The sequence below is a fragment of the Bufo gargarizans genome, chromosome 3, assembly GCF_014858855.1.
Source record: "Bufo gargarizans isolate SCDJY-AF-19 chromosome 3, ASM1485885v1, whole genome shotgun sequence".
Taxonomy (NCBI): domain Eukaryota; kingdom Metazoa; phylum Chordata; class Amphibia; order Anura; family Bufonidae; genus Bufo; species Bufo gargarizans.
The window spans coordinates 118,768,842-118,783,293 of record NC_058082.1 but is presented as its reverse complement, the minus strand read 5'-3'; the positions used below and the strand labels follow the sequence as shown (position 1 = coordinate 118,783,293).

Here is a 14,452-nt window from a genome sequence, read left to right as displayed (position 1 = left end):
ATAAGGAATCCGTGACAGCCTACAGCAGAGACCGGGCTGCACATGCCAAACTTTTACCTACGTGGGATTTCAATAACCTGACCGCTCAAAAAAGTCTGGAGGTAATTAAAAACACGACCCAGCAGAGTGACGGTGGGCAACGAAGTGGTGAGGAGTACTTTTCCGGTAAGACTATCTTTTTCATCAAATTTTTGCTGACAGGAGATTTAACAAGACTTAAATGCTATTAGCCCAGTGGGACGCTACTGGTTGAATATAGAGCGGGACGCTGCTATACCTGTTTGTTGTGGGACTATCACATCACGGTGCCTCATACTGTTACCTTGGAGCTTTAGAACTTTGTCAGTGAGTTGGGGAACAACTCGCATTTGTAGTTTTCCCAGTGAACATTCAGCATCTGCGATATGTATGCGTTTTTATTGTGCAATTTTTTTTATTGCGATTTTTTTTGTGTGAATAATTTGTGATGTACCTTTTTATTGTCGTTTTATTGCAGGAATATGCCATGTGTAGTTTATAATACCCATTGTGAGACAGTGACAGGTCTCATGCAGGTTAGAGGCAAGGAAGGGGTGGATAGTTCGGTCCACACCCCTATTCCACCACAGGTGAGACCAGCTGAGAGTAATCAGGCTTGCACAAAGCACCTCCCAGGGTGTCGGCAAGGGGGGAGTGTGTTGCCAGTGGACAGAGGCCTGGAGGCTCTGTGTGGTCCAAGCCAGGAGGGTTGAGAGACCACTATTCCCCATGTGTGCTGAGACACTGGACTAGAGGCAGTGGGCGTACTGTGCTCTGTACAGCCAGGAGGCTGTGGGACATTGGCTGAGAAAGCTGCTTGTGTTCACAGGGTGTGAGCAAGGACTTAGGTGAGTCAGGAAACTCTGTGTTAGTTAGATCCTAGCCGGGCAAGTGTTTATTATTTTATGTGGATGTCACATGTGTAAGGTGAAGCTGCGACTTCATGATAACCTGTATTGGTTGGAGTGTGCACAATAAATGCACGGTTTGGACCTGAAACCTGGTGTCCTAAAGTCGTATCTGTGAGAAGGACCCCCAAATAAGAGGCGATCCCTTACACCATCTAGATTCAGAGTGCCAGCTACAGTGAGCAAGTGCTGTTTTATACATAGATTTCCTACAGGAGGGCCACATTCTCTCTTTTATTGTCGTTTTTATTGTCTTATACATCAATAAATATCTGTTTGATCCCTATATCCTGAGAGTGCCCAGTTCATTTATCACAAGTTTCACGTTATTTTAGTGGACTGGGTGAGTCCACTTTACTGAGTGCACCTCTGGTTGGTCCTTGTGTGTTCCTGTGCGCCTCATTTACCTTTTTCTATTACATACTAAATGGGGATTACACCACAAAAGCGAAAAATACAATATAATGTAGTACTAAGAAACTGGCTAATTACAGTCCCCCACTGAAGTCCCTGAATCTAAAATCACTTAATCTTAAGTCACACACTTACGCAACCACACTTAATCAACCACGCGTCGCGGTCAAACTCGCGTTATATATCTCCTTATATAAATGCAGCTCACTTCACCAGCCTGGTTTGTTTTCCCTCTGGATACAAAAAGGCTGTGCTGCTCTCACTGCTGAGTTTTTATAGTCTCCTAATTAGACAACCACACCCTAATTAGACAGCCTAATTACTCACCTGTGCAACCCCTGGAGAAGGGGAAAAAAAAGTGTTATCACAGCACACAATACAGTCAAATACAGGCACTCAATGTCCACAAATAATTTAGCTCTCAGATACTCCCTCACTTAATCTTAAGTCACACACTTACGCAACCACACTTGATCAACCACGCGTCGCGGTCAAACTCGCGTTATATATCTCCTTGAATAAATATAAATGCAGCTCACTACACCAGCCTGGTTTGTTTTCCCTCTGGATCCTGATGATGATGATACCCTTCCTCATCCGGCTCCTAAGTGTGATCGGCAACATCATCATCCGCTAATGTCTGCACGTCACCGATGTCCCCTCAACGGTCTCAGGGCCAGGAGCCTGAACGGCTGCAACACCTGCTCCCACGCGACTCTCCTCATCACTACTTGCCCTTCTATCGGAGGAAGCGGAGGATGTCTCCTCCAGATCTTAGCTGGGCAGTAGCTGCTGGCTGTCCTCTAGTAGCTCGTCCTCCATGAAAAGTGGAGCCAAGCCTATGGCCAAGGCCGGATTCAGCACCCGGCAGCCCACAACACAGCTACCAGAAGCAATGAGCGCTTCCATCAATACAGATGAAAACGCTTATTACTGGACCGCGGGGAGCTGCGGTCCTGTCACTCACTGCTCAGCTCCCAGGCTCCTCCCCTCCTTCAGGCACAGAATGGTGAAGCAGGAAGACTTCTGCTCACTTCACCATTCAGCCTGCAGCCACGGATCGTGCTGCCGCCCTGTGTGGGCGGAGCCTGCAGCCCGGTAATCTGCACAGACTCTGCCCACACAGTGCTGCAGAGCGATCTGTGCCTGCAGTAAAAAGAGAGGACTGTGAGCTTCAAGAGCGGGACAAGTTTGGTAGGTACTGTGTTTTTATTGTTTTTAATACAGAGGGGTCACAGATGACCTCATTACTATGTAGGGGGCACAGAGGACATTACTAATGTGAAGGAGGCACAATGGGAATTTCTACTATGGAGGGGGCACAGAGCCATAGGGCATTACTACATTGAAGGCACAGTATTCATTTTTACTGTGAAGGTGACAGAGTGGGCATTGTTATTGTTAATGGGAAACAATAGGGATTTCTACTATGAAGGGGGCACAATGTGGATTATTACTGTGAAGGGGACACATATCTTGGCTAGAGTTGAGCGGACACCTGTATGTTCAGGTTCGACAGGTTCGGCCGAACTTAAAAAAAAAAGTTTGAATTTCGGACCCGAACTTGACCCTGAACCCCTTTGAAGTCAATAGGGACCCGAACAATGGAGCACTAAAATTGCTCTAAAAAAGTCATGGAAAGGGCTAGAGGGCTGCAAATGGCAGCAAAATGTGGTTAAGATCATGGCAAGTACTCTGCAAACAAATGTGGATAGGGAAATGACTTAACATAAAATACATAAAAATAAAAAATAATAGGATACACCCCAAAACATTGGGAAATATAACCTGTGATAACCCCCTGCAGTAGTGCTAAACAAACGTTAAGACAATACACTGGCTGCAGGGCAGGCCAGCACCTCCAAGGCATAAAGGGCACGCTCAGGCCATGTGCCCAATTTGGAGACCCAGAAGTTGAAGGGGGCAGACCCATCAGTCAGTACATGTAGGCGTGTGCACATATACTGCTCCACCATGTGGCACGTCCCTGTGATGTCCTCAATCCAATTGGATATCTGCTCTATCAACTTTTGATGTTCTTTTCTGCGCCTACCATGTTAGTCACGGTTAGCGGTGAATCAGGGTTCCACGCCAGAGAGGGAGCGTGAGAAAGGTATACCACATCCAAGGGAGGTCAATGGCTGCAATATGATCAAATTGAAATGTGGGACAAGTTATTTAAGTGGAAGGATCGAATGAAAGGGCCAATTAAAGACGAATTTTAGAAATTTAAGTCCCTGTCACCTATGCAGAGCAAGTGTTTTTTATCGGCAAAAATGGGTTAATGTCACCCACCAATGGAACAGACGATTTTACAAAAATTAGGTCCCTGTCACCTATGCAGAGCAGGGGTTTGTATACGGCAACATTTGTAAAATGTAACCTAACAATGTAACAGATGATTTTTTTAAATTTAGTTCCCTGTCACCTATGCAGAGCAGGTGTTTATTCACGGCAAAAATGGTAAAATGTCACCCAAGAATGTAACAGACGAATTAGTGAAATTTATTTCCTTGTCCACTAGGTAGAGCAGGAGTATATCACAGTCAAAAATTGTGAATTTCACCGGACAATGTAACAAACAAGTTAGTGAGATTTATTAACCTGTCCATCAGGTAGAGCAGGGGTATATGACAGCCAAAAATTTGTGAATTTCACCCAACAATGTAACAGACAAATTAGTGAAATTTATTAAAGGGGTTGTCCAAGTTATATTTATTGATGACCTATCCTCAGGATAGGTCATCAATATCAGATCGGCGGGGGTCCGACACCCGGCACCCCCTCCGATCAGCTGTTTGAAGAGAAGGCGTGCACGGTGTCAGCGCTGCCCAGGGCCGATCCTAGGGTCACAGGCGCCTGGGTGCAGAAATATTTCTGGCGCCCCCACATGGGCGTGGTTATCTTACTAACTCCTCCCCTTTACAATGTTTCTATGGCAACAACTTCAGCCCCCAACTTCAGCCCCACGAATCGGCGGCTCGGCTTAAAAAAAAAAAAAAAGTCAAAAAAAAAAAAAAGTCAAAAAAAAAAAAGTCAAAAAAAAAAAAGTCCCGGCGGCTCGCTCGGCCAGGGCCGGACTGGGGATAAAAACCAGCCCTGGAAAAAGTTGCACACCAGCCCCACAGCATTGCGTCATTATTTACTTGTTTATAATAGGAGAAAGCATTCATTTTAAAACACGTGTGTAAACACGAATATGAACTTTGCCCCACGATAGCTCTTTTGTAGAACCCCCATAAAAACTTACAGTTACTTGACTTGGCCCTTGGGGATCTCGGACGCCACTTCAACACTTTGGCCGGGGGCTCGGCGGAGCTGATGTTGTGCTTTAACCTAATGAGAAAGATTTCATAATAAGGATTTGGAGAAGGGGCAGAGGGATAGCAGAGCAGGGAGAGGCTGGTGCTGCTACTAGGGGGTCATACCATGGGGGAGTAATAAAGCCCACCATAATGCCCCCCCAGTAGTAATAATTCTCCTTATAATATGCAAAACATTTGTAATGCCCCCAGTTGAGCTAATGTTCCCATAATGTGCCAATATAAAATACCCCTTCTCAGTGCCCCCGTAGATGACCCCCATAGTGCCCCTCCTTCCCCATAGTACCCACCATAATGTGTCCCAGTATAAAATGCCCCTATACAGAGCCCCCATATAAAATATCTTCTTTTTTAGCCCCCAATAATCTGCAGTAAGATGTGCCCCCATAGATGCCCCCAATCATGTGCCAGTAGCCAGAGCCCCCCCACCATCATGTGCCAGTAGCCAGAGACCCCCCATATCATGTCAGTAGCCAGAGCCCCCCCATATCATGTGTCAGTAGCCAGAGCCCCCCATATCATGTGCCAGTAGCCAGAGTGCCCCCGATCATGTGCCAGAAATAAGAGCCCCCCCACCATCATGTGCCAGTAGCCAGAGCCCCCCATATCATATGCCAGTAGCCAGAGCCCCCCCATATCATGTGCCAGTAGCCCCCCTTATGTGCCAGTAGCCCCCCTATGTGCCAGTAGCCCTCCTTATCATGTGCCAGTAGCCCCCCTTATCATGTGCCAGTAGCCCCCTTATCATGTGCCAGTAGCCCCCCTTATCATGTGCCAGTAGCCCCCCATATCATGTGCCAGTAGCCAGAGCCCCCCCCTTATCATGTGCCAGTAGCCAGAGCCCCCCCCATATCATGTGCCAGTAGCCAGATCCCCCCATTATCATGTGCCAGTAGCCAGAGTGCCCCCATATCATGTGCCAGTAGCCAGAGTGCCCCCATATCATGTGCCAGTAGCCCCCCATATCATGTGCCAGTAGCCCCCCTTATCATGTGCCAGCCCAGTAGTCCCCCCTTATCATGTGCCAGCCCAGTAGTCCCCCCTTATCATGTGCCAGCCCAGCCCAGTAGTCCCCCCTTATGTGCCAGCCCAGTAGCCCCCCTTATCATGTGCCAGCCCAGTATTGTACCTATATAAAAAAAATAAAAAAAAATAATACACTTATACTTACCTCCAGCAATGCGATGCGATGCAGGCCGCCTCTTCCGTCTGTGTCCCTCGCTATACGGCTCAGGCGACGCGTCGCGATGACGTCATCGCGCCGCCTGCACCGGCCTGAGCTCTGATAGGCTGCCAGCACTAAGCCGGCAGCCTATCAGAGGAACAGGAGGGGACACACCTCTCCCTCCTCTGCCGCAGCACAGGCATCTGTATTGCCGTCCTGAGGACGGCAATACAGATGACTATGGAGATGAGCGCTTCCGCAATGGAGGCGCTCATCTCCTGCTCTGCCCTGCCGCGGCCACCCCCACTTGTCACCAGAGCCGCGGCCTTGCGGCACTCAGGCTTGCCGGCCCACCGGGAAATTTCCCGCTATCCAGGCAGGCCAGTCCGGCCCTGTGCTCGGCGCCTTTCGGGTGACAGCGCTGGGGTGCGGGGCACCCACTGCACCCCGTGTAGGATCGGCCCTGGCGCTGCCTCCTCTACACTGTTTACCTTCTAGCCGTTGCATCTGTAGTGGTGAGCAGGTGTAATTACACCCAAGCCTTCCTATTGAAATGAATGGGACGGCTTGGGTGTAATTACACCTGCTCACCACTGCAGATGCAACGGCTAGAAGGTAAACAGTGAAGAGGAGGCAGCGCTGACACCGCGCACGCCTTCTCTTCAAACAGCTGATAGGAGGAGGTGCCGGGTGTCGGACCCCCGCCGATCTGATATTGATGACCTATCCTGAGGATAGGTCATCAATAAATATAACTTGGACAACCCCTTTAACCTGTCTACTATTTAGAGCAGGGGTATATCATAGCCAAAAATTGGTGAATTTCACCTGACAATGTAACAGACAAATTAGTGACATTTAATTAACCTATCCACTAGGTAGAGCAGGTGTATATCACAGCCAAAAAATTTAGATATGTAACCCAACAATGTAACAGACAAATTAGTGAAAATAATCTTGATCTATACGGTGGAGGTCCATATGGAGTAGGAGGTTGAGGTGGCGTTGGACGTAGCAGTGTAGGTGGAAGCGGCAGTGGAGGAAGTCAAGGCAGCTAACACTGTTTTTTTGTTTTATTTTTATTTTTATTTTTTTGTTTAAATTAGGGTACACCCCAAAAGAGTAGGAAATATCAAAAATAGCAGTTGGCCCTGTGTTTCGTCATCATCTGAGACGTGCTGCGATGGTCCTCCCATGTACTCATCTTGAAACATAAGTGGTTGGGCATGGGTGCACTCAATCTCTTCCACTTCTGGGGCAGGGATAGGTGGATGGACCTGGGAAACCCTGCTAACAGCATCATCAAAAAGCAGAAGAGACTGCTGCATGACTTGGGGCTCAGACTGCTTGGCTGATTTGCAAGGGGGGAGGTAAAAGACTGATGGACATCGGCTGCAGGTGCCAACTCTGATCTTTCAGCAGGAGACTGTGTGGGAGACGATGTGAAGGAACTAGAGGCACTGTCAGCAACCCAATCTACTATCGCCTGTACTTGTTCTGGCCTCACCATTCGTAGAGCCTCATTAGGCCAGACCAAATACCGCTGCAGATTCTGTCGCCTACTTGCACCTGAGGAAGGTGTTTCACTTGTGCGTGTAGCTGGCACAGATCGACCACGTCCTCTCCCTGCAACAGGAGCTTCACTAGCAGCACCACGACCGGAGCCACGTCCCTTATTTGACGCTCTCCTATTTCTCAAATTTAGGATCTTGGCCAAAATGGGTGTTTTTTCTAATAGCAGAATAGAACTACAGTATCTATAGGGTGTATCTCACACGTACAGATGCAGACTAGGCCGCAACTAAATTTTTTTGCCCAAAATGGGTGTTTTATTAATAGCAGAATAGAACCACAGTATCTAAAGGGTGTATCTCACAATGACATATGCAGCAAAGGCTGCAAAATTAAGTATTTTGCCCAAAAAGGGTGTTTATTTTACTAACAAAATATTACAGCTGTATATAACGCTTGAATTTCACAAGTGCAGATGCAGCAAGGGCTGTAAAATTGTGTATTTTGCCCAAAAAGGGTGTTTTTTTTAAACCTACAAAATTATAGCTGTATTTCTAGCTTAAAGTGCACACTGACTAATGCGGCAGAGGCCCAAGATGAAGGTTATTGCCAAAAATGGGTGTTTTTTCAAAGCCAGAAAATTATTGAAGTATTTCAAGCGTGTTTTTAACAATCACAGATGCAGCAAGGGCTGCAATATTAAGAATTTTCCCCAAAAAGGGTGTTTTTTTTACTAACAGAATATGACAGCTGTATATAACACTTGAATTTCACATGTGCAGTTGCAGCAAGGGCTGTAAAATTGTGTATTGTGCCCCAAAAGGGTGTTTTTAAACACCAAGAAAATTATAGCTGTATTTCTAGCTTAAATTGCACACTGACTAATGCTGCAAAGGCACCAGATGTAGGATATTGCCCAAAAAGTTTGTTTTTTTAAAACCAGATTATTATTATTGCAGTATTTCAAGCTTGGATTTGAAGGTTACAAAAGCACATATGCAGTGCTGGTTCACTGAGCTTTCCACCCACGTAACTAACAGACAGCTAAAAGTTATCTTTCTCTGTCACTGGGCTCAGGGCAGGGTAAAAATATTGTGCACTGCACTCACACAACTAAATCTATGTAGATCGCTGAGTTCAATTGGAGTTCTGATTAAAGATTCTGTCCTATTCTCTCCCTCACAGCAGCAGCATCCTCTCCCTACACTAAGCACAGCAGTGTGACGTTCAGCGCTACGTGACTCCAGCTTATATAGAGGCTGGTTCACATGCTGCACTGGCCAATCACAGCCATGCCGAACACCGAACCCAAACTCGAACTTTTACAGAAACGTTCGGGTTCGGGGTCCAAAAATCCTAAAGTTCGGTACGAACCCGAACTTTACAGTTCAGGTTCGCTCAACTCTACTTTTGTGTTTTCTACCCACTCCTGCTTTTGGCTACCAATTTATAAGCCAATTCTGATGGGACCATACAGGCCTTAAAGCTGCTACACAGACAGGATCTGCTGTGCGTCTCATTTGTCCTTCCTTCTGAAAAATCTGAAGAAGTGTCCGATAAATGATGTCAGCCAGGCCGAAGGCCAAAATAGAGGACAAGTCATGAAGTGGGGAAGGGTGTGAACAGCATGAGTCCATAGAGTGGCCCTATGACATAGTGGTGAGGTGGAAGCAGCATGAGGAGACCACAGAGTGGCCCAATGACAGGGTCTGGAGGTGGATGCAGTATGAGGAGGCCAACGAGTGGCACAACAACAGAGTCTGGATGTGGCAGCAGCATGAATAGGCCACAGAGTGGCACAAGGACAGAGTCTGGAGGTGGAAGTGTAACACCCCAGAGTTGTGTTACTACACTTATCTACCCTGCTACTATCTGTTAAGGGCCTTTATATTGTCATCACATATGATTTTGCTCATGCCATTCACAAATGTGCATAAAACAATGTTAAAAGTAATTTTTCCTTGTTATGTTGCAGGTTAACCAGCAGGTGGCAGCATCATTGGTAGGGACAGTTTTAATATTATGGCCATTCAGAGTGGAACAATCCTTTTCTGTTCTGACCCCCTGCTTAAGGGAAGTGAAGGTTCCCACATCCTGCAGCAAGGAAGGTTAAAACCAGTTATAACCAGTTCTAGCCCTCCGTGCATAGGGAAGGCAGCCAGGATCTTGTCTCGGCTGAGACATTGATAATCATCCCCAGTCTGAGCCTTCAGCCTCAGCTGGTAGAAGCAAGTAGACAACTCCAGAGTTACAGGAAGAAACCATACCCTGTGAAGATAACTGTGAGTACAGACCAGAGACCCAGGATAAGCCATATTCCTTCTCAGCTAGTCAGTCCCCAGACAGAAGAAGATAGAAAGTACAGAAGCCAAATTCCTACCATAGAATAGAGCTAACAAGCAGACATCCTTTCCTGCAAAGCTCCAGGTACATGAGAGAGCAGAAGATAAATCCCTGGAAACCATTGCCAATACCTGCTGGGACCTAAGACAAAAGCTGTATCTTGCTTGGATGAAAGTTACAATCAGTAAAGACAAGTTTGAACTTCACCAAACGTCTGGATCTCAATTTCTGCTGCAAATTCCTCTAATACTCCCACTATCACTAACTTCAATTTATTGCAAGTGAGCCAGGAGTGCAGCCGTACCCAGGTAGGAGACAATGTTGACACCATTACCATACAGAGACATTACACCACTCTGGTATTCCTAAACTGGTACATGAGTTACAACACCTTAAAGGGCCCTGTGACAGTACCCTGCACTGCTGAAATTGGCATCACGAACAAAACTATAGACTATTATACCCATATCCTGACCCACACCATTAAAGTGGCATCAGTATACCCGCATCCTGGTCACTGCAGAAGCAGCATGAGAAGGTCACAGAGTGGCACAACGACAGAGTCTGGAGGTGGCAGCAGGAGGAGACCACAGAGTGGCACAATGAGTCTGGAGGTGGCAGCAGAATCAGGAGGCCACAGAGTGGCCTAATGACAGAGTGTGGAGGTGGCAGCAACATGAGGAAGCCACAGAATGGCACAATGACAGTGTCGATCGACCAAGATTCTCCTGGGGGAACCTACCTGGCATGAACAGGCCTCTAGTAGCTACAAACAATGACAAGACAAAGCGTCAAGATAGCTTTGAGCATGAAAGAGTCGAAGTTCATCAAGATAAGTCACAATTTTTTTTTACCGCATATAAACACAGCACTGACCGCTGAATAAATGTTGTTTTTCGACCAAAATACTTCAATAAAGATTTTACCACATATAACCGACGCACTGACTGACTGCTACCGCCGCTACTTTTGTGAACCCCTGTGCCACTACTTCCCGGGTAGGTAGGCTGCTGCGAAGCAGGTGCTCCACCCCGGGCTTGTTTGGCTCCTGACCTCCCACTTCTGCCACTCTGCTGACTCCCAGCCATGCTTTCAACACATATAACCGCCACCGACGTGAACTGAGAATGTATTTTTCTGTTTGTACTGAATTAGGCCACTAATTGCTTTCAACACATATAACCACCGCCAACGTGAACTGAGAATGTTTATTTATTTTTGTACTGAAACACAAAATAACACATATAACCGACGCACTGACTGACTGCTACCGCCACTACTTCCATGAACCTCTGCACCACAACTTTCCGGGTAGGTAGGCTGCTGTGAAGCGGGTGCTCTACCCCTGGCACATTTGGCTCCCAACCTCCCACTGCTGCCACCCCGCTGACTCCCAGCCATGCTTTCAACACATATAACCGCTGACGTGAACTGAGAGTATATATTTTTTGTACTGAAATAGGCCAGTAAATGCTTTCAGCATAAATAAATGCACCAGTGAAGTGCGTACATATTTTTCTTGTAGTACTGAAATACACCCCTATACACTTTCACCAGAAATAACTGCAACAATGTAGTGTGTATATATTTTTCTTTTTTTACTGTAATACACCCTTATACGTTTTTAACAGAAATAACTGCAGAAGTGAACTGAGAATATATTTTTCTTGTTAAACTGAAATAGGCCACTATACGCTTTCACCAGAATTAACTGCAGAAAGGCAGTGAGAATATATTTTTCTTGTACTGGAATACGACCCTATACGATTTAACCAGAAATAATTGCAACAGTGCAGTGAGTATATATTTTTCTTGTTGTACTGGAATACTCCCCTTTACGCTTTCAATATAAATAACTGCAGACAGGGGTGTACATAGAATTCATTGGGCCCCATAGCAGGAATCTGAACTGGGCCCCCATGGTCCTTTCCAAGCCCCGCTGACTACCAATCTCTGGTCCCTCCAACCTTCTCAACCTTCTACCCCAAGCCCTCCCCTCCCTCACCCATGAACTGTAGGTACATTGGTGCTACTTTACACATTACTACTGTTTTTGATAACCTGGGGGGTGCTTATGAAACAACATGTACACAAGGGGTGACATTAGTAGGTATAATGTACTATATAGCACTACCGTCCAAGCACGTGTTCACATTACTGTTAGTTTTCCGTTCTTCTGATCAGTCATAAGAAAAGAAAAAAAAAGCATAAAACAGATTCTGTATTTTAAGCATCCGTTATGTTCATTTATGCACATTTTGCATCCATTTTAGCCATTTCCATCTGAGATACGTTATTTTAGACAGTAAGAAAAAAAATTTGTGTAGAACTTTTTTTTACATTGAAAAAAACAGATATCATACAGAAATGGCTAAAGAGGATGCAAAATGTGCATAACTGAGCATAACGGATGCTTAAAATACAGGATCTGTGTTTTGTTTATTTATCTTTTCTTCTGACGGATCAGAAGAACGGAAAACAGAACAGTGATGTGAATTCTGCTGTTCCCCATTGATGCCCAACTAGCACCCTCCTGCAAAACTACAACTCCCAGCAACCCCGGACAACCTAAAACTATTAGGGCATGCTGGAGGACTGCAGGTTGAGCTTTCCTGCCATAGACTATGGCAGACTACCAGCAGGGTTTCGGCCTGACAAAAACTGTTCTACTGGTGAAGGGCAGAAACCAGCAGTGGTGGATTAGTGAACTCTGGCAGGATGTTCTCTACCACAGGGATCAGCAACCTCCAGTACTCCAGCTGTTGTGAAACTACAACTTCAATGGGAGTTCTGAGAACAGCCAAGCAAGTGTGCATGCTGGGAGTTGCAGTTTCACCACACCAGGAGTGCCAAAGGTTGCCGACCCCTGCTCTACCAGATGCCGATCACCAGAGATGTGAACGAAGTGCAGCGATCAGATGGCTTTATTTTTTCCGGGTTCAGAGCTAACCCCAGACAAAACCCCATTCTTCCCCCACTCAGCCCTAGTGACACGAGCGTCGGAGCATTTCCCTTGCCCTGCGCTGAATCTAGAGAATTTTTCTGGAGATTTGGTGACGTCACGGGATCTGCAGAAAAAGCCCTTAAGCGCAGGGCAAGGGAGAGCATTGGAGCATGAAATGCTCCTGTGCTCATATCAAAGGAGCTGAGTAGGGAAAGAAGTGAGTATGACAAACCCTTTAAGGCTACTTTCATACTGGCATTTGTGGGTCCGCCTGTGAGATCCGTTTCAGGGCTCTCACAAGCGGCCCATAACGGATCAATTCAGCCCCAATGCATTCTGAATGGATACAGATCCGTTCAGAATGCATCAATTTGGCTGCGTTTGGTCCTCGTTGCGCTTTATAGACGGTCACTAAAACGGAGCTTACAGCGTTTTGGTGACTGTCTGACTATGCGGAGCCAAACGGATCCGTCCTGACTTACAATGTAAGTCAATGGGGACGGATCAGTTTTTCACTGACACAATATGGTGCAATTGAAAACGGATCCGTCCCCCACTGACTTTCAATGTAAGTACGGATCTGTTTTGACTTAGACTTTTTTTTTTTTTATGAATAATGCAAACGGATCTGTTATGAACGGATACAAGCGTTTGCATTATCGGTGCGGACCCGTCTGTTCAGATACAAGGCAAATCGGCACCGAACGCAGGTGTGAAAGTAGCCTAACAGTCACAGCCATAACTAGTATTGAGTGAACTTGTATTTTCAAGTTTGGCGTACACGGTTCGGGTTATCTAAGAATTCCGTTATGGATTCTGCTACCACGTACCATAATAGAATTCTATGACGGCATAGCATGTCCAGCACAGACTTCTATTATGACTGAATGCAATACGGAAAGCCTCTTATAGGCTTCCGTGGTGGATGCCGTCATAGAATTTTGTTGTGGTCTGTGGTACCGAAATCCATAATGGGATTCTTAGAAAATCCAAACCTTATACGCTGAACTTAAAACACAAGTCTGCTCAACACCACTCATATAACGCATTAACTAAATGTGAAAACTCATGTGTGTTAACTCTGCTACATCTGTGTGTATGTATGTGTGTATATATATATATATATATATATATATATATATACACACACACATATATATACATACACACACACACATCCTATATACTGTACATATTGTAAACACACACACATATATATACTTTTACTCATTCACATATATACAGGTACATTAGACAATTACACACACATCACATACATGTGTACAGAATACAGTACACAGGCACATGTACATATATTTAAATACACACTTACCTTCTGAGCAGGTCTCCAGGGTAAACAGTCAGGATTGATTGGTGGACATCTTCTCCTCAGCAGGCAGTGCAGCAGGCTCTCTTCCCCACTTCCTCTGTCCCAACTGCTGCACATGGATTACATACCAGCAGAGGAAGACTCTGCAGTGTGCCAGGGCAGGGAGGAGGAGCAGAGTGAGGACGGGGAGCACTGGGGAGGCTTCTGATGGCAGCAGCACATCTTGCTGTAGCTTTTGAAAAATGACCTCTCCTCAGCAGTGCAGCCCCTGAGGGCATCTCCTCGTGGTAGGATCTGGCCCTTGCTGGGGCACATCTTGCACAGAAGAAACAAGGAGGGGAGCTGAAAGGCTGAGCCAGATGCCCTGGCATGGTCTCTGGAGTCTGGACGGAGTTGTTGTGCTAATTGTAATGAGGGCGTGGGGCCTTTCCTCCACAGCCGGGCCCCCTTCCGCTTCGGGCCCATAGCAGTTGCGAGGTCTGCCTCTATTAGAGA

At 46.2% G+C, this 14,452-nt stretch overlaps 1 protein-coding gene across 2 annotated transcripts in view; it reads right to left on the bottom strand.

Moving 5' to 3' along the window:
• LOC122932669 (retinol dehydrogenase 16-like) overlaps positions 1-14,174 on the bottom strand; it is a 108,319-nt gene extending 94,145 nt beyond the window's left edge. Inside the window, exon 1 of one of the 2 annotated variants that reach the window (XM_044287214.1) lies at positions 13,961-14,174. In XM_044287214.1, coding sequence (XP_044143149.1) covers positions 13,961-14,074 — 114 coding nt within the window. In that variant the 5' untranslated portion in view covers positions 14,075-14,174. The remainder of the gene's footprint in view (positions 1-13,960) is intronic. The other variant, XM_044287215.1, reaches the window with a different exon arrangement.
• Positions 14,175-14,452: the final 278 nt, after the last annotated feature.